The 26407-nt window shown below is 48.0% G+C and overlaps 1 protein-coding gene across 2 annotated transcripts; it reads right to left on the minus strand.

Moving 5' to 3' along the window:
• Window positions 1–5583: 5583 nt before the first annotated feature.
• RLBP1 (retinaldehyde binding protein 1) lies at window positions 5584–26146 on the minus strand. 2 transcript variants are annotated; one of them, XM_025437982.3, is made up of 9 exons: window positions 25611–26146; window positions 22125–22383; window positions 14466–14555; window positions 14085–14213; window positions 12424–12628; window positions 10586–10764; window positions 7467–7625; window positions 6444–6554; window positions 5584–6142 (listed from the first exon to the last, which is right to left on the minus strand). In XM_025437982.3, the coding sequence occupies exons 2-9, from the start codon at window positions 22164–22166 to the stop codon at window positions 5984–5986; spliced, it is 1074 nt and encodes a 357-aa protein (XP_025293767.1). In that variant the 5' UTR covers window positions 22167–22383; window positions 25611–26146; the 3' UTR covers window positions 5584–5983. The 2 variants fall into 2 exon arrangements, with proteins under 2 accessions (XP_025293767.1, XP_025293769.1); XM_025437984.3 differs by lacking the exons at window positions 22125–22383; window positions 25611–26146 and adding an exon at window positions 16774–18460.
• Between the last annotated feature and the right edge of the window lie 261 nt (window positions 26147–26407).

Genomic DNA, 26407 nt, shown 5'->3' on the forward strand with positions numbered 1-26407 from the left:
AAGAGAAGAAAAAAAAAAAAAAAGAAGAAGGCAAAACACCAAGTTCTTATCACAAGTGATTTTGTCCCAGCCAAAGAAATGACCAGCCCACAGGTGTCTTCACAGACCCAACGTCTCCAGGCAAGAAAGCCTGGGCATGAGATACCAGCACTGGAGTTACCTGCTCTCCAAAGCGAACCTTACAGATGAAATGTAAGGCCAGATGTAAATGGTAGTTGCCATGCGTGATTTGGATGCTTTCCTAAGGATGTTCTTTGAAAAGACTGAGTGAACATGACCCAAATCAAGATTATATTGGATTGGGGGTGCCTGGGTGGTTCAGTCAGTGAAGCCTTAGGCTCAGATCGTGATCCCAGAGTTCTGGGATTGTGTCCTGCATCCTGCTCTTTGCTCAGCAGGGAGTCTGCTTCTCCCTCTCCCCCCTCCATGCTCTCTCTCACTCACTCACTCTCAAATAAATACATCTTTTTTTTTTTAAGATCTTATATATTTATTTGAAAGAGAAGAGACCATGAGAGAGCACAAGCAGGGGGAGAGGCAAAGGGAAAGGGAGAAACAGTCTCCCCACTGAGCAGACAGCCTGACGTGATCCCAGAACCCTGGGATCACAATCCAAGCTGAAGGCAGACACTTAACCGACTGAGCCACCCAGGCACCCCTCAAATAAATAAATCTTTTTAAAAAGGAGTATCTTGGGTTGGTTGATTGGTGGTGGTGGTTTCTTCTCCTTTGTATCTGTCTGAATCCAAGCTAAGGGTCTTTGGGACTGGCCCCACCAGGAGAGGTGTACTGCCCATGCTCTCCCACCCCTGCACTCAGTTTTCTTCCCTCCTGGGCTGTGTAAAACCTCTGTCAAGTTAGGTGGAGTAGGCAGTGTTGGTTTTGGAGGATGTGCATTAACGTGACCTAAGAATGCCCAAAATCAAATTTCACAGTGCATCCCTCTCTGGTAAGCAAGCTTCCCCAATTCCTTTCCCCCACCAAATAGCCAGATTCTTTTGATCCAAGAAAACCAACCTGTAAAGAAGACTACCTATGGAAAGTGCCAGATGGAAGAGATTTCAGGTCCAGGGTGTTGGGTTGGTTGACGACAGCAGCTTGCCAAGGTGGTCAGCACAAAGCTGAGCATCTCCTGAGGCAACCCTGTACATCTGTGCTCCGTAACATTTAGAATCACTCACCAGGGATCCCTGGGTGGTGCAGCAGTTTGGCACCTGCCTTTGGCCCAGAGCGTGATCCTGGAGACCGGGATCGAATCCCACTTCGGGCTCCTGGTGCATGGAGCCTGCTTCTCCCTCTGCCTATATCTCTGCCTCTCTGTGTGTGTGTGTGACTATCATAAATAAATAAAAATTAAAATAAATAACATGTTTAAAAAAATAGAATCACTCACCATCCCAATGGTGCTATTTGTTATTATACTTTTCATCAACAGGCCCCTCTGCTCTGGCACTATGGGGGAGTACCTTCCCATGGTAGGGACCAAACTGCATTACAGGCAGTTTGGCCTTGAACTCCTGAATCTCTCCTCAAAAGAAATAAGTTAAACCCCCCTACTCGCACCCAGAAACTTCCTTTTTATCCATGCCCTCTATCCCATTTATAAATGCCCAGCATCTCTAGCAAAGACTGTATGGCTTCCTCTTAAGGTTACCTCCTCCTTTATCTGATGATGGTTGGTGAAACAGATCTGGAATAAATGAAGTTCTGATTTCATTGTTCCTCTTCTCCTTCCTACCCACACCTCCCCCATCTCCAGAAATAAACATCTGATGCAAAGCATGAGTAGTGATGGGGCCAGATGGGTTTAGAGCCAAAGTTATTGGTTAAGGTCCCATCCTAGCCATTTCCCAGCTCTCTGACCCTGAGCTAGATTTAACCTCAGGGTTTGGGGTGGGGGGGGGTTGTTTTTCACCTGTAAGAAGGGAATAATTATAAGAAGAATGCCTATCTCTGGATATTGAGAGGCTCAAATACAAGAATATTTTTCAACATGCTAGTGTTATTTTGGGCAGTGGTTTTGGCTTCATCTGCTTGGTTCCCACTCATGAATCACCTCCTGGGACAGTGTAGAAACCAGAAGAAAAGAATGTGTGGCTCCAACTGGGATGTCTTAACTGCTGGGCCCACGGGAGAGCTGAGTGGGCTTGGATATGGTTTTCAAAAACACTCCCGGGCTTGGCAGTGCCGGCCAGCCATGTATGTGCATCATCAAGCCCCGATCCCAGTCTTTTCCTTCCTTAATATGGTCACCCTCAGGAATCAAGTATACCCGCCTACACATTTCCTGCCTGAAGCCAGGGCAACTTCTGGGCACAGCCCCCAAGGAGGAAATTGTTCTCATTCTGAGACAGATAGCCAGCATCAGCTGCTGCATTCCCACAGCGGCTTTTGCAGCCCTGCTTCTCTGTCCTCTCTGCTCAGGGAAAAGAGCCAAGTGCAAAGTTTGCTTTTTAAATCCTTAGATATTAAAACGTGCCTGAGTGGCTTCCTCCACATCCTCACTTCCTCCCTATGTCAACACACAGGACTTGCAGCAGTGCATATTTGAGCCACCTGGGAAGCTTAGAGAGAGGTTGATGCCCAGGCCACACAGACCAAGTACATCAGGGTCTCTGAGGATGGGGCCCAGCCCTTGTAGTGTTAAAGCTCCCCAGGGAATTCCAGCCTGCAGGGATCTCTTTAAAATAAAGATTCTAATTTGGCAGATCTGAGGTGGGGCCTAAGATTCTGCACTACTAGCAAGCTCCCAAGTGGGCCAGACACCACCATCCTGGGACCTCATGGTAGGTAGTGAGGTTCCTGGGGATCCTGTGAGCTTCCAGACCCTGCACTGGAGCCAATACCAGAGCTACTCCCACCATGGTAATTGGGATTGAAAGATGGTCCAGTTCACCCCCTCTGATGACTTTAGCCCTTTCCTAGCTGGCTTGACCCTGGCTTCCTCTTCCAGGAAGTTATGCAGACCAACAGGTAGCATTAGACTCCTCCAGCATCCTGTGCAGTGTGGCCAGTCTCGTTCAAGGCTCTCTGAAGCTGGTGGCCCATTGCACTACTGATACCTCCATCCACACCTTGATAACCAATTGCCTTTATCTGATAGCTGACAATATTCCCCAAAGGTCCACATGAGGATGGCAGAAATTCATCTTTGTGACTTTGCAAACCCTCACTTTGTTCAAATTACTTCTATGTGGCCGAATCCTCACCTCATCCCAAATGTCTCCAGCAAGAAAGCCACTCAGGGCAGCAGACAGCTATCATAGAACTCATGTTTCGTTGTCCCCCTTCCCATACTTGGTGGCTTTCAAAGGAGTATTTTATTGTCCCTCTTCTCTCATTAACGTGGCACTGGTCACCTACAGGAATCCAGCATATAGGCAGCTGGGATTTTGTGAGGCTGAGCATTGCTGATTTTTTTTAAGATTTTTTTTCTTAATTCCTGAGACACACAGAATGAGAAGCAGAGACACAGGCAGAGGGAGAAGCAGACTCCCTATGGGGAGCCCAATGTGGGACTCGATCCCAGGACCCCGGGATCACACCCCGAGCTGAAGACAGACGCTCAACCACTGAGCCACCGAGGTGTCCTGACTGATTTTAATATTAACATTCAAGGTCTTCAAACACATTCTCCCAAAGGTGGCACTACCTTTCCGGACAAGGTCTGACACACACCCCCCACCTCCCCCCCACCCCCACCTCTTTCCTGCGGGTCTTGTCTCTGTGCCTGGAGGAGCAGTATCAGGGCATGACCAGCAGAGGGCAATGCCAGCCCACAATCAGAGCTGACTCCTCGGGTCCCAACCCCACACCCTCTTCCTCAGAAAGCCCCTGGGCTTTCTTGCCAGACCCTTACCCTGAGCTGAAGCTCTAGCCCTACTGACTGTAGGGGAGACCTCAGCATCCCTTTTGCATCTGAGAGGCAAAGCCTCCGCAAGAGCATCCTGGTCAGCATCTGCCTGCAGTTTTCTCCACATCCTGATCTTATTAGTAAATTAGAGCCTCCATCAATCAGAGGATGGGCCTGCGCTGCATTTACAAGGGCTCCTGGCAATTGGGGATGACTGGAAAGACAAGTCTTTCAAGAGGGACCATCCTCTGTTTCCCTTAGATTTGGGATGCAACTCTTTATACAAGACAATTAGAAGTATAGCCCCATCCTCAGTCTACCAACACCTTGACCGTAGGGTCACCTGTGCTCCCCATCCTGGCCAGTGCAAGTCTCCATTCTCTGATCACTTGACCCCTTGGCACCACTGCATGGTGGTTCATGCCCTCATACTTGAAGTATCTTCTTAGCTCCAGATGTTCTAGGAGATGCCCTGGGACACAACCAGAGTAGCTTCACTCTTAGGCTTAAATACAAGAGTTCCATGTAAGATTTGATTTGGAAAAGGGGACCCTCACTTTCAAAGGGGTTTGAAGAAAGAGTTTGAGGGAAATCCTCACTGTCAAGCCTCCCACACCTCCACCCACGATAATTTGCTTCGATTCCTCCTCCAGCTCGGAAGCCCTATGTAAATATCATTGATGACCATGGACTGTCAACTGTGGTCATTATTAAGAAGGCAGCTACCTGGATGATGAGCATACACTGCAAACCCTAGAAATGAAAGAAAGGATATAAGAAATAAATGCACCTGTGTGTACACTCACACTCACGTGTACACACACAGACCCATACTGGAAACCAAATACGAGGACTCTGAGTGAATCAGAAAAATATCTGAAGGAGTGAAAACAGATGGTGTCTGATTGAATCTACAGCCCAGGAAAATAGCTGAAGGTCCTGCCCCAAAAAGTAGATGCAATATCAAGGGTGCTTCACACCCACCTAGGATGATCACTGAGGATCTGGATGGGTGTAGCCAGGCCAGCCGGCCCTCAACCACCACACTAGCCAGGCTATAGGAACAAGTGTGTGCCCCCAGGTGGGCAAGGCAGTGGAGGATCTTGGGAGAAGTCCCTGGCAATGCCCACGAGCCCAGGGCCAGCAGCCAACCTTTCTCCAGGAGGGAGAAGGGTGTTCAGCACCCAGAGGCCTCTGAGAGGAGTCTCACAAACAGGAGCACGCTCAGGGAGGCCTGGGTGGCTCAGCACATGACTTTGGCTCAGGTCATGTTCCCAGGGTTCCTGTAGGGAGCTTCTCCCTCTGCCTATATCTCTGCCTCTCTCTGTGTGTCTCTCATGAGTAAATAAAATTTTAAAAAAGAAACATGTACAGCTGGAAAGTCAACTTTTATCACTGTAAAGACTGAAGACAAAACTTTCCCTGGCTGACAGTAGGATGAGCAGGCTAGGAGATGTCATCTGTACACCTAAGTGAAGCTACCAGTCAAGGAAAGGGGTCTAGAGGAGAGAGCCTTTGGTGGAAAGACCCCAGGTAGGAGGGGACACAGCCGCAACCCTAGGAATGGGTCCAAGCCCCTGGCCATCGCTGCACAAATCACACTGCGCCCAACTGAGAAGACAGGTCACCCCAAAATGGAGCCATTTCGAGGCCACTCCCACCCCAGAATGCCACGTGAGAAAGCCCTCCCCTGCCTGCTGGCTGCCAAAATTATTGTGTTTGCCAGATCATTTTGTAGCCACTCTCTTTTATCCTTTTATTGTATTTTATTGTGTTTTATTTTGGCAGGGAAGAGACCTTTAAATCAATCTCTTTGCCTGTTTTCACAGACCCTAAGAGCTAAAACTGCTAGAGAGGAAATCAAGAAGATGACAGTCTTTGAAACTCAATCCCACACACAAGTCCTAAACCTCGAGGCAGTAGGAATATAACTGCCCCCAATTATTCTTGTTCAAGAAAACTCCCCCTGTTTCACTGACTTGGGAGGAGAGGGACACCTGAACTCATCCAAGTGTAGGGACGTTCAGGGGGGCCACAGCCACCTTAGACAGTCCTTTTCCCAACTTCTGGTCCAGGATGACTGAGGAGAGCCTAGAGATGCTAACTACAGGGTGATGGCAGGAGACACCCTCAGAAGGCTGTGTTCTCAGCTTGGGCCCGGGGGCCAAAGAGCTGCTCAGCAACCACCTTGCCATCATACTTGGGCAGTGTGCCCCCAAAGTCAGCGGGCAGTATGTCTTCATCAATCTCCTGGAAGAAGCCAGAGAGGTCATCTCCATGGACAAAGACCTGCAGGGAAGGAAACCAGGGAGACAGAGCTGAGTGGGGAGTGCCCTGAGGAAGAGGGACGGAGGGGAAGGCCACAGCATGCCATATCTGCCTGGTGGTGTCCATCTCCACCGTCCTCCATGTTGTGCTGTCACTCCGCTCAGAACCATGGACAGAGCCCAAGGAGGGCCTGAGTGAGGTCCCTTCCTCCTTTCACCATCATCCCCTCCTTGTCTCACGAACTCTTTCCTCTTACACGCTCCCATGCCCCCCACTGGCCAGATAATCACTGAGCACCCTCCCGGTGTGGCCATGCACTCACTCTTTGGAGCAGCTTGTTCTTCAGGAGGGGCTTGACCATGTTGTAGGTGGTGGTGAAGTACCATGGTTGGTGAATGAAGTGGATGGCTTTGAACCGCGCTGGGAAGGAATCCTACAGGGACAGAGAGTGCCCCACCCTGTGGCCCCTGTGGGTTCAGAGGCTCCCATTCACACCCCCATTGCCTCTCCCCATGGCTCCAGGACACACTTGTCTCCTCACATGGTTGCCCCAAAGGATAGCCCACTAGGAGTTCCATCCCTGGGCCAGCAACTGGGGAGCTCTGGCTTCACCAAGGCTCCAAACTGCAGGGAGGAAGCCCCAGGGGCCAAGCAGCCCAACCCTCTCCCTGCCGATGCCTAATACCTCGCCATTAAGTACAGTGAGGAAATGAAATGGGAGCCTTGCTTGGTTTTTAGGTGATGGAGCTTTTTCAAACCAACTTGCCTGCTGACTAGACTACAATTATTATAGAACCCAGGGACACTACTGTCACACATCACTGTCCTCCAACATCCCTTCATGACACCCATCTCACACTCCTTTCCCAGGTATACTTAAAGCAGACTTTCTGACACATCAGTATATGCAGGAGTGAGTCAGGGACGTTAGCTATAATCCCTTTCCTGAGACAAATTCACATTCAAAGAGAAGAGGATTCCAGGTCAAAAGGTGTAGGCAGGGAAAAAAAAAAAAAAAAGGTGTAGGCAGGTTCAAGTCTGACCTCTGCCACTTTAGTTTTATGACCTTGAGAAGTCACTCAACTCTCTGAGCCACGGTTTGAGCCAAGGTTTGTAAAATGAAGCAGGGAAGAGGGGAGAGTCTGCTCTCAAGGAATTAAACAATGAATACGAATGCTTGGCACACTGTCGATCACCATGCAAGTGTTTGTGGTTTGCTCATTATGGTGCTCGGCGGTCTGCTTCTCGGGTCACTGCCAGCACCATTAAGCCGGGAACCTGGGCCCAGCTTCCCAGCCTCCTGATCTGTGAGAGGCTCCTACAGAACTGAGTGCTAAGGCCTCACCTGGAGCATGTCCACCATCTTCCTGAGATCGGAAGCCCGAAGTCCAGCAGCCTGCTGCATGGTAAAGCCCTTAAAGTTCTCAATAATGCAGAAGCCATTAATTTGAGTTTCCTCATTCTCTAGTAGCTTCTCCAGGATGAAACAATATGCCTGCAAGATCTTGGATACAGAGTGAACAGGTTGTAAGACTCAACATGCAAAGATAATTGAGGGGAGAGCTAACTAGTACATCCCTTACTGGAGGAAACTTGTCATACTCTTTAAACTGGGACATTCCACCTCTGTGGATGTGCCCCAAGAAAATAACCTTGAGTGTCATATCCATGGTTAGAAGCTGGGGTGTTTATCCCTGTACCCTTATAATAGTAGAAATGTTATAAGCAACCTAAATGCTCAACAATAAGGGACTGGTGAAATTATGGTACATTCATGCCATGGAATATTCTGGAACAGTTAAAATGATATCTATACAATGATATAGGAAAATATTTATTCATGATATACTATGGTAGGGTATGATTCCATTTTTATAAGAAAAAATATGTGTAGTGTGCACGTATGTGCATGTTTCTTAAAAAGAGTGGATTGGAAGGATGTCAATGGTAGAAATCTCTGGGTAGTAGAATTGTAGATGATTTTTAATTTATGATTTTTTGCATTTTCTAATGAGCAGATACCACTTATGTAATAAGAAAAATATTTTTATTTTTTTAAGATTTTATTTATTTACTCATGAGAGACATAGAGAAGCAGAGACATAGGCAGAAGGAGAAGCAGGCTCTCTTCGAGAAGCCTGATGCAGGATTCAATCCCAGGATCCCAGGATCATGCCCTGGGCCAAAGGCAGACACTCAATCACTGAGCCACCCAGGTACCCCAAAAATATATTTTAAATAATCTCTTTTTAAGATTTTATTTTTGGGGGTGGCTCAGCTGGTTAAGTGTCTGACTCTTGATCTTAGCTCGGGACTTGATCTCAGGATCATGAGTTCAAGCCCTGCATTGGGCTCCACACTGTGCATGGAGCCTAATTTTTTTTTTTTTAAGTTTTGTTTCTTTTTTTAAAGATTTTAGTTTTAAGTAATCTTTACACCCAATGTGGGGCTCGAACTCACAACCCTGAGACCAAGAGGTGCTTGCTCCAACTAAGCCAGGCGGGTACCCCAAGAAAAAATATTGTTAAGTCTCTTCCACAAACACACACATGCACACACTCACCCCTCAGTCCTAACGCCAGTATCTTAGTGTAAAACACCATAGGATGTTGGCTAGCTCCAGGACCATTTAACTCTCTCTTAGAGATATTAGCCAATGCAACCAAGTTGTTTGTTTGTTTTTTTTTAATTAAGGGCATAAGTAGAAAAGGAAAAGAAAAATTGCCTTTTATATTTATATAATATGTTAGCATTCTTGGAAAACCCAAGAGAATCTACTATAAAACTAACATAAATAACAAAATAATTCAGGATATTAAATCAATATTCAAAAACAATAATTTTCATATATACCAACAATAACCAATCAGGAGATACAATGGTAGAGAAAACCCCATTTACAGCTACACTTAAGACAAACTTAAGGAGAAATATACATAATGTTTGTGAAGAAAATTTTAAAGGCTTCTAAAAATTTAAAAGTAGGGGGCACCAACTGACTCAGTGCATAGAGCATGCAATTCTTAATCTTAGGATCATGACTTTGAGCCCCACATTGGGTGAAGACATTACCTAAACAAATATTTAATTTTAAAAATAATAAAATAAAAAAATAAAAGTTCAAAGTAGGCTTATAAAAGGGACTGCACCCCTCGTCTGTGGACAACATGGCTGGCCACGGATGTTGCATTCGTAAAGATGCTAACCTCCCTCCAGTGTGTTCCCAATAAAAATACATTTCTCCTGGAGCTAGACAAGTTAATTCTCAAGTCTATAGGGAAAAGAAAAGTCTATAGGAAAAAGTGGACAAATAAAAATAGCTATAAAAGCCCTGAAAAAGTGGAATAATAAGAATAGAATTAACCCTAATATATTAAACATTCTACACAATCTCTGTAATTGAAACAGTGTGGTATTGGAGCATGAATCGACAGAGACCAATGGCACAGAATACAAATCCAGAAATAGACCCAAATATATATGAAAATATAGACTATGATAAAGATGGCATTTCAAGTCATTGGGGGAAAAGATGGACTTTGGCTCAGGTCATGGTCTCAGGGTCCTGGGATTGAGCCCTGTGTCTGGCTCCCTGCTCAGCAGAGAGCCTGCTTCTCCTTCTCCCTGCTTGTGCTCTTTTGTCTCTCTTTCTTTCTTTCTCTCTCTCTCTCTCTCAAATAAATAAATAAAATCTCTTTAAAAATTAAATGCAGAGACCAAAAAATACAAAAACACTAATTCAAAGGAATACATGCACCCCTATGTTTACTGCAGAATTGTTTACAATAGCCAACCTAGGGAAGCAGCCCTAGTGTCCAATGATACACAAATAGATATAGAAGATACGTAGATACACAGTGGAATATTATTGAGCCATAAAATAGAATGAAATTTGCAATGGCATGGATGGAGCTACAGAGTATAATGTAATGCTAAATGAAGTAAATCTGTCAGAGAAAGACAAATACCATATGATTTCACTCATATGTGGAATTTAAGAAATAAATGAGCTAAAGGGAGAAAAGAGAGAGAGAGGTAAACCAAGAAACAGACTCTTAACTATAGAGAACATACTGATGGTCACCATAGGGGAGGGGGTAAATAAGTGATGGGGATTAAAGAGTATACTTACCATGAAGAAAAAAAATAACATGACAAAAAGAAAAAAGAAAAAAGTCATATGCTCAAATAAATAAATATATACAGAGAACTCAGGCTGCTTAATGGGTTGAAACTTGGGCTTTCCAGAATCTCTCCCAACCCACCGTCTATTAATCCCCGGGCTCTGTGTCACTCTCAGCCTTCAGCACTGGCAGGACTGACCCACACCTCACTTCCACCTGGCGGGGGTACCAGGGAGCAACCAGGTATGGGCCAGTGGCCCCCCTGTGAAGCTGCTGGGTCTTCTGGCCGCCCTGGCTCACCCTAGGAACTCCCTGCCTGGGAAGGTCAGCCCCCACTGACCTCATCGAAGGTGATTTCTTCGGAGTCCCAGTTCTCGATGTTGAAGAGCATGACCACTCGGCCATACTTGTCCCGACTGGGGAGGACCCCAGGATAGCCGGCCTCGACGGTGCAACGGACAGCCTCCAGGGACAGGCTGTCGAAGAGCTCTGGGTACTGCAGCCGGAAGTTCACGTAGCCTGGCAGGAGGAAGGCAGAGGAACTTCTCAGGGAGCCAGCCCATCTGGGGGTGGCACAGGGTGAACTTCCAGAGACCTGGGCTCCTGCCTGGCTCCTCCACATGCATCCTATGTATCGTGACTGAGCAGGATACGCAACCTCTCTGAGCCCCTTGTCACTTCTCAAAACACAGGAGGATACTATTGGCCTATCTCACCAAATTGCTGCAGTAATCAATGAGATTCTAGGTATGAACATCATTTGTAAATTGTGCATGCAGGAAATGTAATCCTAAGTCTAAGGATGATTATTACTTGTTATTTTCTCTTGCCCACAGGCAGAGGCGCGGGCTCCCCAGGTGGGCACAGGGTTAACTGAGTAGCGGTGAGAAGACCCCAAGATAAAACCCCAACTCGAAGCAGAACACAAAGGCCCTTCCTGATTCCAGAAGCACTTCTATCACCTACAAACCCACCCTTACCTTTCCTGAACAAGTCTGCTGCCTCTCTACCCTTGAACTCTAGAGGAACCAGGCCCAGGACAGGTGTTCGGGGAGCCTTTGCCTAGGAAATGCCACTGACCTCCTCACTGTTCCTACTGCACTCTAGGTATACCCCCATCACCTTGCTGTTCCCTCTGCCCTACTGTTCTTCCCTCAAGATACCTCATTTCCTTTGCATTTTTCTTCAGAAGTTCCCTCTGCATGAGAGCCTTCCTGGCCACTTTACCTAAAACTCCAACCTCTCAGTTCCTTACATCCACCTCCTCTATTTTTCCTTGTTATCCTTCCTTTTTTTTTTTTTAATTAAGATTTTATTTATTTATTCAGGAGAGACAGAAAGAGGCAGAGACCTAGGCAGAGGGAGAAGCAGTCTCCCTGCAGGGAGCTGGATGCAGGACTTGATCCCAGGACCCCAGGATCACAACCTGAGCCGAATGCTCAACCACTGAGTCACACAGGTGTCCCTCCTTTCTTACTACCAAACAGTCTATGTAATTGTATTTTATTTCTCTGGTTTATTATTTCTGCCGTTAGTGCATGAAGTCCATGAAGGCAGGCAGTTGTTGTCTGCTTTGCTCTCTGCTGCATCCTTTGACCTAAGAGTGGTTGGCACAGGTTGGCTGTGAATTAACATTTGGGGAAGGAAGGAAGAAGTAAGAAAAGGAGAATCGTTAGGCTGTGGAAGACCTGTTCGGACACCCCTTCTCTCACCCCGGCACCAAGGCACCAAGGATTGGATTTCCTCAGGAAACTTGTCTTCAGCCAGACAGCAGGGCCTGGGCAAATCTGTCCTCAGGGCTCCTTCCCAGGGCTGGCACCATCTCCAGTCTCACTCTGCATGAGGTTTTAGGTACCCGCAGGGCCTTGGGCACACACTGCCTTTCCTGCAGCACTCCAGCCAAAGCCTAGGCTGGGCAGGAGCGGGGTGGGGACCGCTCTCCAGGACCAGGAGATAGAAGGGAGCCAGACCTCTAGGAATGTGGAGGCTGTTTAGTTCACAATCCATGTTTCAGGTAGGGATAGGGAGGCTCAGAGAAAGTGACTCTCACAGGGCAGGGAATGAGCAGGAATGGAGGGGACGGTCTGGTCAGTGCCTGGGTGAGAGTCAACGCCATTCCCACCACCTCTGCGCCCGCCCTCCAGCCTTCAGGAGGCCATCCCTCAGTGCCAGCCTCACCTCGAAGCAGCTCGTAGGCACGCCCCACATGGAACTTCCGCGCGCGGATGAAGCGCAGGAAGAAGGCACTGTCCCTTCCCTGCACCCTCTCAGCCACCGCCCTGGCCAGCTCCTGCCCGGTGGCAGCCTGTGCCTGCACCAGCTCCTGCAGCTCTCGCACCACCTCCTCCCGGGTCTCCTCCCTCTCGTTCAGCTCGTCCTTGGCCTGGAACAGGGTGGGATGGAGGCAGCAAGTCATTGGCAGGTGCACGGGTGCAGAGCAAGACGCACAGGCTGGCTGGCCACAGGGTGGAGGGTTGCCTCTGGGGCCATCGCTCCTTGGCCCCCAAGAGCAGCATCTGCACTGGCAGCACCTCAGGCCACCAGTTACATTTGCAGAAAATTGGGTCAAACTGCCTATCCTGGGTTTGTTGGCCAGAGACCTCCAAAGGTGTAAACGTTTCCAACGACAATAGCCTCTACTTCCTGGAGCCCTTACATAGCCCTCTGCTAAGGCTTTTATTTTTATTTTTTTTAATTTGTATTTATTTTTGATAGTCACACACGGGGAGAGAGAGAGAGAGAGGCAGAGACATAGGCAGAGGGAGAAGCAGGCTCCATGCACCGGGAACCCGACGTGGGATTCGATCCCGGGTCTCCAGGATCGCGCCCTGGGCCAAAGGTAGGCGCTAAACCGCTGCGCCACCCAGGGATCCCCTGCTAAGGCTTTTAAATACCTCAGGCCACAACCTATCACCATAAAGTGCTTATTTACGTCGCATTTCTCAGGGTGAGTAGACTAAGACACATAGCGGGGAAGGTGACCCAGGCAGGAAGGGGCAGAGCTAAGGCTCACACTCAGGTTGGACTTTCAATCACTTCTTTCTGCAGCTTCCCAGGCTTGATTCTGATCTTTTCAAAAACAAAGATACCCCCAAAAACAGTAGCCTGACACCCACCCCTGCCCTAGAGCCTCATATTCCTTCCCTTGGCTGGGCCTGAAGAACCCTTCCCCAGGCCTCAGGCAGCTCTGTCCTTGGGCAGCATGAAAGGGGAGAAGGCAAGGAGGGGGACTCAGGTCTGGGAGAACTCAGCACTTTTCCCTTGAGATGCATAGGTTAGCAGAGATGGAACCTAAAAGCCCAGGCTCAGCTAAGCCCTAAGACAGCTCTGCCAATTTCCACAGAGCACAGTCTGATCCTCTCTGAGCTTGTGAAACAACCTTCTTTCAGAGGTACATTAGGCAAGACCCAGAGAGGAAAAGCAACCTGTTCATGGTCATACAGCAAGTTGAAAGTTAGGTCTGATTCTAGAACTCGGCCTCTTGCCTATCCAATGAGGGCAGCAGCTAGATTCCTGTTCCCCTGGGCCACTTGCAAACCAATGTTCCCCATATTTGAATCTAGGATGAGCCCTTGTCCAGGGGCCCTACATCCTGGCATTGATAACAAGGGACTCTGTTGGTGCTGTAGTCTTGGATTAGGCTGGCCTGGATGTCTGGTCAGCCCAGGAGGTCATGGCCCTGGCCTCCAGGATGGCCCCTAGAATAAGCCAGTCCATTAGGTCTAGGATAGCCTAGAGCGCTGGGACTGGACCCGTCCTACAGGAGAGAGGATGCTATCAACATCCCCCCCTTGTTAGCCTGCCCTAGCCACCCCTCCCCACACCATGGGCCACCTCACCTTCTGTAAGGTATGACGAGGGAGCTGGCTGCAAGGGCCAAAGACAGGCCCATGGTCCTTGGTTGTAAGCCGCTCCAGCTGGGCACGGAGCTCCTGTTCCTCTTCAGGGACCACACGGAATGTGCCCACCTAGGCAGAGAGAAGTCAAGAAGAAGCAGGGAGAGCCCCCATCAATCCAGTTAAATGGGCCTGCTCAGACCTTAAATTAGTACTTTTGTGCAAGGTCACTGTTAAGCCTTCTCCCTTTGGGTGGGGTCATGGACCACAGAAATGTTGTATGAATGGGTGCACATAACCCGAGTGGACCAAACAATAGAGAAAGGGGAGGTAGGGAGGGTGGGAAGGTAGATGGAGGGGAGACCAAGGCACAGGGATACTCACGCCTTCTGACATGCTGCCTCTGGGAGACTCAGAGTCCTCAAAAAAAGAAGGGCCCCGCTTTGGTCCTGGCCTCTCCAGGCAGCCTCCTCCCTAGGGCAAGAAGTCAAGGCTGCAGTGGTCTGGACAGACCATTCCGTTATTGTCTCAGAACAGTAGATCTCAAACTTTTGAGTTCATGAGAATCACCCGAGGAATCTGGTAGAAATGCGGGTGCCTGGGCCTGCACCCTGTGACTCTAAGTCAGGAGGTCTGAACTGGGGCCCAGGGATCTGTATTTTAAAGCAGGACCCCCAGATGGCCCTGAAGAAAATGATCCTTGGGCTACACTTTGGGAAACACTCCTTTGAGAAGGAATACACACAAAAATACTGCAAACCTTTGCTCTTAAGGTAAGGTGGTCCAACCAGGGAAAAACTAGCTTTGGCCTCTATTCTGAAGTTACATGATCACTGCAGCGTAAGGCAATCCCTCTCCTCCTGTCTGTGGCCTTCCTTCTTTTTCCCAAAGGGGGATCTCAGAAACTTCCCAGCCTAGTGGATGGCCCCTTCTCCAGTGCATTCATTCTCAGGAGGGGTGATGACTAGTCACATAAACAATTACTGAGTGTGTGTTCTGTGCTTTGTGATGTACTGGGTAATTTAAAATCCGTATCTCAAAAAATAAATAAATAAATAAAAATAAAATCCATATCTCAGAGCCAGAGCTGGCATTATTCTTCCCATATTACATAGCAAGAAGCAGGTCCCAGGGAGAATAAGTGAGTTGTCCACTGTCACACAACCAGAAATAGCCAAGGATCAGGCCTTGAGCCCAGGCTGTGACTTCCCATCAGCACTGAGACCCAGTTCTTTGTGGCATAAGTTGGACCTGGGTTCAAATTCTGTCTCTTCCACTTGCAAGCTATGTAATTTAACCTGAGTCTTGGTTGTCCCCTGTAAAAGGGAGGTGGAAGGAGGGTAATGAAGGTTAAATTAAATACTGTGCACAGAAGCAACGCTTGGCCACCAGAACAAATCTCACCCATTGCCCACATGACAACCTGCTCAACCCACTGTGTAATTTTGGAGACAGCTCTCCTGTTTCCAGATTTTTTCCCCTCTCTTGCCTAAACATCCCTTTTAAGGGGCCATCACCACCCTGCTCCTGTCTCTGACCAGGTTTCCACTGGTGTCAGTTCTGTCACCTATTCACTGTTGATGAGCAGCAAAGTTGGGACTTGAACCACCACTTTGACAGTTAGAGCCAAAACCTCTCCAGACAAACTCCCTAGGGAAATGGGTGTTGCAGAAAACCCTTTAGGGTCAGAGAAACCTGGGTTTGAACCGAGAATTGTCACTTACCACTTGTATGACCTTAGACAAGTTATTTAACCATTCTGAGCCTCAGAATTGGTCATAAAAACTGTACCTACCAAATAAAGTTGTAATGAAGATCCTACCATTTTTATAAGGTACCTAGCACAGTGTTTTGCTCTAAAACATGACTTCCCTTCCCTTTCTTAGCATCAGATTGATCATTACCCTAGTGTGCCCAGAGAGACTTGGAGGATCCCAGGGAATATCTGAGGATCTCCTAATTCCCTGTCTCTCCCACTTCCCAAACCCAGCCAGGGCAGGGAACCCACCAACAGGAACCAAACCTAAGCTTTCTCTCTGGCTGGCAGGAAGTTTTCCAAATGTGTGGATGCAGAGATGGACTGCAATACTGATGTGGCCTCTCTTACTTGGGTTTTGCTGGAACAGGAATGGAAAAGCTGATAGAATTGTCTTGAGCTTAGATGAGAGAGATAGTGGCTAGACACCCTCAGCCAGTTAAGGCGATCATTAGGACAAAATAGATGGTTAAAATCAGTACAGCAGCTCTTTTTAAAATATGCCCAATCTAATTAATTTTGAGTTTTTAAAATACTGATTTACGAACCGTATACAGTGAAAAAACATTTACCCCCCTCCATTGCATACTGAGGCTGTTCCGTGCCATCTAAGGATGCCCAATAAAATACAGAAAGCCCCCATCCCACATCCATTTCAGATGAACAACAAAAACCTTGGAAGTATAAGTATGTCCCATGAGACATTTGGGACATACTTACACTAAAAGAAGTCTTTATTCATCTGAAATTCACATTGAACTGGATGTCCCATATTTTTTATTTGCTAAACCTGCCATCAGGGTTGATCTAGCACAACTTGGAGAATGGCCAGTTGGTGTCAGTTTTACAAGCAGCCTGGTATGTGGTCTCCCCACCCCCAACTCCTCACCCCAGTCCTGGGCTCCCTGGCCCGGCAGACCCCTGCCACTGACTTACCTCCCAGCTCCTCCTTAGGGCTACCTGGTGCCTGTGTCCTCCTCCTCCTCCTCCTTGTTGGGGAGCCTGGAGGTTGCCTCCACTGGGGGCGTGGTCCGATCAGCAGGCTGGGATTAGTATGTCACAAGGAAGTTCTCAAGGCCCACAATTTCCTGTTAAATCAGGCTTACAGGGAGGCCCAGATTGGGGCAAGTGAAGCACCAGGGGGGAGAGGGGATCAGCCTGGGCCTGGCTGCAGCCACCTCAAAGCCCTCCTTTGTGTACTTCTGCTCCCAAGTTCCTGCTCAGCCATGTGGAAGCCCAGCAGTGGGGGTGGGAGGATCTGGGCCAGTTGCATTTCCTCCTCCTTGCTCTCTCTCTCATTGCGAGGTGGGGGGTGGGGGGGGTCTGAGAAAGCACATCCCAGGGTAAGACATGCAAGAGATGGAGGGAAATTTTACATGTGATTGTGGATGCAGTGGCAGCTGTGGTAGCCTGTCACTCTTCTGCTGTCGTGGTAGGTGTCACCTCCACAGTGAGTGGGGCCAGTTGGTTAAGGCAGAGTGGGAAGAGGGCAAGACAAGCCAAGCCACCTTCTAGGCCACCTTCTGCTGGGGAATCAGACTGCCCACTTTCAAGTCCTAACTCCAGCACCTTCTAGCTGTGAGAATTAACTTCAACACCCTGACTCAGTTTCCTTCTCTGAGAGGTAGGGATAATAAGAGGACAGGCTCATGGCTTTAGTAAGGATGAAAGAGCTTAGCTTAGCGCCTGATGCTTAGTAAACGTAAATGCTCAGTAAATGCTGGCATTTACTCCAAATACACAATCGATATACATCTGGGTGGAGGGGACCCATGTTTTCCAACCCTCAACCCAACCCTCTGTAAAACCAGAAACCCCTCTACTGCCCCTCAGCAAGTGACTTCCCAGTCTCTGCTTTGGTATTTCTCTGCTCAGGGTCAGGGAGGATGTGAGATGATTACTTTAGGGTATTCTTCCTCTGGGATTCCAAGGGCAGGGAACTCCCTGTTTTTACTACTGGGCAACCCTCCTTGTGTTAAAACTCATCCTTGGTCTGACCCCCAAGCAGCCTTCTCTAATGTCACCCTTGGTCCTGATTTTGCCTCCTGGGGGCATCTGGGACAGGGTCAAGATTCTGTGCACAGGATGTTTTCCAGAATCCATTCCCAGAAATGCTTTTTGGTTTTCCCCAGAAATAGTTCTTAGTTTTCAACCCATTCCTACTTGGATGGGTTTGGTATCCCTTCACTCTCCTGTGCCCTCTCCAGACGTCCTGGGGCTTATGAGAGTGTCACTGAGGGGCAGCCCCTGGGAGCAGTGCCTGACTCCCACTTGTCTCTCTAGACCCCTTCCTCTAGAGCAGGCCACAATGCCTGGGCTTGGATCTTGGGGTGCAGCTAAGTAACCTTGAGCTCTTTCCTTGTGACAGCCCCTTCCCTGGGCTTCTGCTTGGGGTGCTGTCTCACTTTTTGGGCTGTTTCCCTCCCGAGTCCTTCCTGGAGCTGGAGAACCCCTCATTTCTATCATTCTGCTCCCTGGGGGGAGCATTATCCAATACTGAAGCCACTAGCTGCATGTAGGAATTTAGCACCTGAAATTAGAAAATGGCACCAAAGAACTAAATTACAATCTTAGTGAACTTAAATTTAAATTAAAAAGTTGGTACTAGGTCCAGTTGTTGGAAAATTGCTAAGTACTTTTGGAATAACTTAGGTGTATGATCATACTTTTTTAACTATAAATACTGTGATCAGCTATTTCTGATAAAAAGTTCAACATAAGGTGTGCTGTAAATATAAAATATCTACTGGATTTTGAAAACTGAGTACCAAAAAAGGGCATGAATTTTTTTTTGGATTTTTATTTATTTATTTTAGAGAAAGAGTGGGAGAGAGTATGTGTGCACAAGCAGGGGGAGGGCAGAGGGAGAGAGAATCTTAAGCAAACTCTCTGCTAAGCACAGAACCCACTCAGGACTTTATCTCAAGACTGTGGGATCATGACCTGAGCCAAAATCAAGAGTCAGAGGCTTAACCAACTGAGCCACCCATGCACCCCAGCATAAAATTTTCTTATTAAGGATTTTTACATGACTTAGCATTCTGAAGTGGTAGTGCTTTGGATATATTGGGTTGAAAATATATTAATTTTAATTGTTTCTTTTTCCTTTTTTTATGTGGTTATTAGAAAATTTAACATTTTTCTAATTTTAATGACTTCCGTTGTATTTCTAATGGACAGTGCTGGTCAAAACATTGATACTCATTGAGTGTAGCTTGTAGACCAAGGAGTATCAGCATTGTTTGGGAGCTTGTTAGAAATGCAGAGTCCCAGACTCTTCCCCAGACAGGCTAAATCAGAATCTGCGTGTTAACAAGGACCCTCCCCTGCATCCCCCCGCCCCCCAACCCCTGTGATTCCTACACACAGAAAAATTTAAAAGGTTCTGCCCATCTCCCCCTCCTGCCTGTGCCCAGCATAGTACATTGCCTGACCTCTCATGTCCCATCAGCTCTGAGGATTGGTAGGGAAGTAAACTGGGGACTATCCTTGCCACCATCCTCTTCCTCTTTGGGCAGGCCCATGGTGGACTGGTTGAGGGTGTAGGAAGCAGAGAAAGGAGGACAGAATGGGGGATCCTAACCTGATTCTAGGCGACAGTTGCTCTCAGGCCTCTGCTGGACATCTGTAAAACAGTGTCATGGGCTGAGTTGTGTTCCTCCAAATTCACATACTATCCTCCAGGACCTCAGAATGCGACTATTTAGAGATAAGGCCTTTAAAGGGTACCTCAGGGCAGCCCAGGTGGTGCAGTGGTTGAGCATCTGCCTTTGGCCCAGGGCGTGATCCTAGAGTCCCAGGATCGAGTCCCATGTCGGGCTCTCTGCATGGAGCCTGCTTCTCCCTCTGCCTGTGTCTCTGCCTCTCTCTCTCTGTGTCTCTCATGAATAAATAAATAAAATCTTAAAAAAAAAAAAGGTACGTAAGGTAAAATGAGTCCTCAGCAGAGGCTCTAATCTAATGTGAGTGCTGTCCTTATATGAAGAGGAATTTTGGACACAGACAGTTACAGAGGGAAGATGATGTGAAGACACAGGGAAAAGATAACCATCTACAAGCCAAGGAGAGAGGCCTCGGGAGAAACCAGTCCTGTGGTCACCTTGATCTTGGATGTCTAACCTCTAGAATTGTGAGAAAATACATTTCTGTTGCATAAGCTACACAGTCTGTAGTACTCTGTACAGCAGCCTTAGCAAACTAATGTAGATGTGTTAGAGGATATGCCCCCAGGTACTTCACAGAATGTGAGCATCGTGGGAGACCAGGGGGACAGGTGACAGCTCAGGCTGCCCCACATGAAGGAGCCGCAGAAGGCCCAGCACAAGCTACTTAAAGCCAGCTGATGGGGTGCATCATGAGGAACACTCCTGTGCACCAAGAACACTTGTGGGTTAATGGCACAGACCTGACAAGAGAGGTCTACACAGAGCTTTTATGGATGCTTGCAGGCCACGAGGCCCTTTTTAGGAATCAGAGCTTTCTGTGGCATTATTTTCTGCTCCCAGCCCTGCCTCTACCCTGCCTACCCCCACCCCCAAGAGTCACGTTCTTGTCTAGCTCCTGTGCTAGAACAATAGTGCCCTTGTGTGAAGGGAGACATGCCCTCATTGGCTCAGACACCTGTGCTGACCATGTTGGCAGAAACTGTGGGCTCCCTGGCTCTCTCTCCCAGGCTAGAGGCAAGCAGGGAGGGGGCTCAGATTGGCTGTGCTGTGACGGGTGCCTGACTTGTGTATCTCTCATCCAGTCCTCCCAGATGTGAGGGAGAGAGAATGTTCTCCCTTACAGAATAGGGAGCTGAAAATCAGAGAGGTGGGAGGCCTTGCCCAGAGCTACTTGGTCGGTAGGGAGTGGGGTCCCGGGTCACTCTAAAGCCCTTTTACCATTCAACACGCAAGGCTGTTCTCCCTCCTCCAGAAGGGAGAATGACACAGGTGCTACTTCCTCCTAGCTTCTGGGGGAGGTGACATCATCTCACTTTCCTGGAAACAGCCCCAATGGGCCAGAGTCTGGTCACTGCCATTCCCTTTTGGCCAGTAATTGTCCTGGAAAAAAGGAGGGCCCTATGGAATGCCCTGGCCTCAACTTCTCCTTTGGAAAATGGGAAAACCCAAGTTGAGGGACATTCTGTACCTTCCCTAAAGTTTCACCATGGTAATGAGAGTGCCTTGACTCTCCCACAAAGCTAAAATGCTGCAGGTCTCCCAGAGCCATGCTCATTCCCCAAAGAAGGGTTGGCCCTGTGGCAGTGGGGGACCAGGCAGCACCAGAGATGAAAGCAGTAAGGATAAATAAAATCTATCAGTATGCCCATTCAAAACATATTATAAGTTAAATAAGGTTTAACAACATGAGTTAAAACAAACAAGTGCTGTCAGGTAGGAACTTGGCTTTAACTTCCCACCGCCCAAGGAAAGGATGTGTTTGCTGTGGACTGAATTTGTGTCCACCCCCCCCACCCCCAAATCACACACTGAAGCCCTACCCCTCAATATGATAGTATTAGGAGGTGGGGCCTTAGTGAGGTAAATAGATTTAGAGGAGGTGGGGCCCTTGTGATGGGATTCGTACCCTTATGGGAAGAGGAAGAGATACTAGAGTGCTCTCTTCACACAGACTCATTAGGGGAGCCCCTGAGAGGGTGGCCATCTGCAAGCCAGGAGGAGGGTTTGTGCTAGAACCTGACCACGCTGGTGCCCTGATCTCATACTTTCAGCCTCCAGAATGACCAGAAAATAGGTATATGTTGTTTATGCCACCCAGTCTGTGGTATTTTGTTGTGGCAGTATTTGTAGGAGGGAAGCTGTAGAAAGAGAGAAGTTAAAAACTCAGGTCAGAGAGGGGTAAGTGAGAGTGAGGTCCTTACTGAGAAGGTGGGAGGGGGCGGGACTCAATGCCTCAGTAGAGGTACTAGCCCTTGCCTGGGTGGTTGAACACTCTCCCATTGCTACAGGGAGCTGAAGGAAAGAGTTGGTGCTGGTGACAGTTGAGTTTAAAGATTTGGTAGTAAAGGGCAGCCCCAGTGGTCCAGGGGTTTGGCGCCGCCTTCAGCCTGAGGCGTGATCCTAGAGACCTCGGATCGAGTCCCACATCAGGCTCCCTGCATGGAGCCTGCCTCTCCCTCTGCCTGTGTCTCTGCCTCTCTCTCTGTGTGTCTGTCATGAATAAATAAATAAAATCTTAAAAAAAAAAAAAAAGATTTGGTAGTAAAGCAGAGGTCATTGGTCAGGAGTGAAAAAAAGAGAAGAGTGAAATCATCCTCATGAAGGCAGGAAGGATAAACTTACTAGGGAAGGTTGTAGAAATGTTGAAGGCCCCCTGGAGATCATTTACAGTAGCTTCTTGCAGGCACCCATGAGCACAGCCATGCAAACTGTCCAACACAACCCAGCAGCCCAGGTGTCGCTCCCACGGAGGGAATGGCTGGCTTCATAAAGGGGCAGAGTTTGCCAGGTGGGTGGGATGGGAGGACCGGTAGGATGTTGATGAGTTGTGACTTGGGAGGTGGTGCAGGATGGGGCCAGGAGTGTGAGTGGCTCAGGTGACCTGGATGCAAATGGAGAGATAGGGCCAGAATCAACCCAGAGGCCCTGTGTAAGATGGATGACCACCCCACTTCTGCAGCCTTTCTGTTTCTGTGAATTTCACTCTTATTGATACCTCCTGGAATCATACATATTTGTCTTTTTGTGACTGGCTGATTTTACTTAGCGTAATGTCCTTTGGGTTCATCCACATTGTAGTAACTGACAGCATTTGCTCCCTTTTTAATGCTGAAGATATTCCTTTGTATGGATATATTGCATTCTGTTTATTCATTCACTTTCCAGGAATATTTGGGTTGTTTCCACCTTTTGGCCATTGTGAACTATGCTGCTATGTGTGGGTGTACAGATATGTGCTTAATACCCTGATTTCAATTCTTCCATATATGTATACCCAAATATGGGATTGCTGGAGGAAACTAACACTATGGTGTGTTTCTAAGTGCTAGGCTTTCTTATGTGCTACCATGATTATTCTCTTAAGCAATGTCACCCTTAAATCCAGGCAACTGGAGTTCATGGGCTGGGTAGCTCCATGGGCCTATTAGCTCCCTTCCTAGATGATGAGATCAAGAAGCCTACAGGCTTCTTCTACCCACCAAAACCCACATGCCTTCCTTCAGACCACCCTCTGGGTACCTTCCAAAACATCCCCAAACTCATTTCCTTGCCCTATCAAGCCCCTTCCTAGGTCCACCCTCTCCTGGGTAGGCCAGCTAGAGTGCACATAGGCCCAAAGGGTAGCCAATGTCAACTCTAGGGGTGAAGCATGGTGTGAATGGATCTTCAGGCTGTTTGTTTACATGCAAGCATATGAAGTCCCTCATACTACAGGACCCACTATCCTGAATGATAGGAGGCCTCCATTTGTCCTTTTCTCTGGACTCTGGACTCTTGCAAATATCAGTAGTTATAATGTTATCACATACAAATGTGAACTACTGACAAGGTCTGGAGAACATTTAGTTCTGCTATTGTAAACCTGTTTTTAATTGGCTGTGCGGTTTTTTTTTTAAGATTTTATTTATTTATTCACAAGAGACACACAGAGAGAGAGGCAGAGACCCAGGCAGAGGGAGGAGAAGCAGGCTCCATGCAGGGAGCCCGACGCAGGACCTGGGACTCCAGGATCACGTCCTGAGCCAAAGGCGGACGTTTAACCGCTGAGCCACCCAGGCATCCCTAATTGGCTGTGTTTTCTAAAGTCAGGGTATCACTAGCTGCCCAGTGTAGGAGTGTAGTTGGTTGAAGCAGATGAGTAAGATTCACTGCTTAGGAAGGAAGCCTGCGCCAGGGTGGAAAACATTGTTATTAATTTGAGTCTGTTCTTTTCCTTTGCATATGTAACACTCATTAGTGCTAATGGAAAACACAGATGCTATATTCATGCAACAAGGAGAAAAGACACTGTACTGTCAATGCCACTGGGTAGACACTCAGGCAGTTCAGTAAGTGCACCTGGGATGCACACCTGGAGACTCAAAAAGGCAAATGGGCTGTTTGACTACAGAAACACATAAACTTGTAGCTGTATGGCCCAGTCAGTCCCATAAGCAGCCCAGAAGGGAGGCTTCGTGGGGAGAAGATGAGGTAAAGTCATCTGTTTCCTTGGCAAGCTAAAGGATCCCTTTCAGGAGTCATCTTTCAATTCAGCTGTTGTGTTTTAAGCACATATAATAGCTTGATATTGGCCCAGAAACGTGATAGAAGTAAAAGTTGCTTAAGATGGGTCATAAGCAAGCACCTGGGTGGCTCAGTCAGTTAAGTGTCTGCCTTCAGGGATCCCTGGGTGGCGCAGCGGTTTGGCGCCTGCCTTTGGCTCAGGGTGCGATCCTGGAGACCCGGGATCGAATCCCACGTCGGGTTCCCGGTGCATGGAGCCTGCTTCTCCCTCTGCCTGTGTCTCTGCCTCTCTCTCTCTCTCTGAGTGTGACTATCGTAAATAAATAAATTTAAAAAAAATGTTTAAAAAAACAAAAAAAGTGTCTGCCTTCAGCTCAGGTCATGATCCCGGGGTACTGGGATCAAGCACTGCATGGGGCTCTGCTTCTCCCTCTGCCCCTCACCCTGCTCAATCATGCTGTCTCTCTGAATAAATGAATAAAATCTTATTTAAAAAAAGAAGCGGGCAGCCCGGGTGGCTCAGTGGTTTAGCACTGCCTTCAGCCCAGGGCCTGATCCTGGAGACCCAGGATCAAGTCCCACATCAGGCTCCCTGCATGGAGCCTGCTTCTCCCTCTACCTGTGTCTCTGCCTCTCTCTTTCTCTGTGTGTGTCTCTCATGAATAAATAAATAAAATATTTTTAAAAAATTTTTTTAAGTAAATAAAATAAAAAAAGAAGCATTGGGACGCCTGAGTGGCCCAGCGGTTGAGTGTCTGCCATTGGCTCAGGGAGTGATCCCGGATTCCCAGGTTCAAGTCCTACATCGGGCTCCTTGCATGGAGCCTGCTTCTCCCTCTGCCTATGTCTCTGCCTCTCTCTGTGTGTCTCTCATTAATAAATAAATAAAAATCTTTTAAAAATTAAAATAAATAAAATAAAATAAAATAAAAAAAGAAGTGTCATAAGCAAGGAGCCAGTCTGGACAGCTGAGAGGCATCATTCTCTTCCAGCAGCTGTTTCTTCCAGAATTGGCCAAGTAGACCCATACCACCCTGGGGACCTGGGGGGTGGGCGGTGTGAGGAGGGTCAGGCTCCAGACTGAATGCCTCTGATCTTATCATTCTTTCACATGCCATTTGGCAAGGTCCAAATCTGAAGGACTCATCATCACCATTCCCCCACCACCAAACCTGCACCTTTCCCTGTGTTCCCTGGGTTAGCTCCCTGGCAGTATCGACCCACCCTCATCTGTCACTCAAGCCAGAATATTCCTCAGCTCCTCCCACATTTCCCCAAAGCTGGTGCACTAGCTGGACTTCCTAATCTCTCTCACATGTGGTCCACTTCTTTCCTCCTGTCCCCACTGCAACCACCTATTTCCAGGGCAACTTATAGCCCCCTAAAGGGTCCTAGCTTCAGTCCTCTCCACTCCCATCACCTCTTTTTTAGACTCCAGGGCACCCACCAGCCAGAGAGATTTTTCTACAATGTAAATATAGTCACGTCCTTCCACTTCAGCTGTTCTCTGCTACCACTGGTATGAAAAGGACTTCCAAGCCCCTGCCTTCCCACCCCCTTACCCCAAGCACCTTCACCTCCCCAACTAGCCAGGGGCTTGCTCACCTGTTGCTCTCAGGCCCTTTGCACAAGCTGCTCCTTCAACCTAAAATAGACTCTAGATCTGCCGCTCCATTGCTTTTTGCTGTACTGTTGGTTGTTCATTTAACAAATATTTACTGAACACAAAGCGCTTTGCTAAGCTATGCGTTAAATGCTGAGGTTTTGTAGGCGGAAGAACAAAACCAGGTGGGACTGGCCAGGTGGGATTGACATCTTAGGGGTGCTAGGGCACGTCCCCTAGCACAAGGAGTAGGACACTTTCATCTGCCTTCCAGGTGTTTCCAATGCAGACCTGTAGGGGCCATCCTTTGATTTGGTCCCTATCAGCACTGACTCCTAACCAAACAGTAACCAAGAAGTGTTACCCGGTCAAAACCACACGCTAGGGACGCCTAGGTGGCTCAGTGGTTGAGCATCTGCCTTTGGCTGGGGGGCCTGGGGGGGTGATCCCGGAGTCCTGGAATCGAGTCCCATATCAGGCTCCCCACAAGGAGCCTGCTTCTCCCTCTGCCTATGTCTCTGCCTGTCTCTGTGTGTGTCTCATAAATAAATAAAATCTTAAAAAAAAAAAAAAAAAAAAAAAACACAACAGGGATCCCTGGGTGGCGCAGCGGTTTGGCGCCTGCCTTTGGCCCAGGGCGCGATCCTGGAGACCCGGGATCAAATCCCACGTCGGGCTCCCGGTGCATGGAGCCTGCTTCTCTCTCTGCCCCCCCTCCCCCTCTCTCTCTCTCTGTGACTATCATAAATTTAAAAAAAAACAAAAAACAAAAAAAACCCGCAACGTTCCAGCCACACTG

Source organism: Canis lupus, chromosome 3 (assembly GCF_003254725.2).
Source record: "Canis lupus dingo isolate Sandy chromosome 3, ASM325472v2, whole genome shotgun sequence".
NCBI classification, from domain to species: Eukaryota; Metazoa; Chordata; class Mammalia; order Carnivora; family Canidae; genus Canis; species Canis lupus.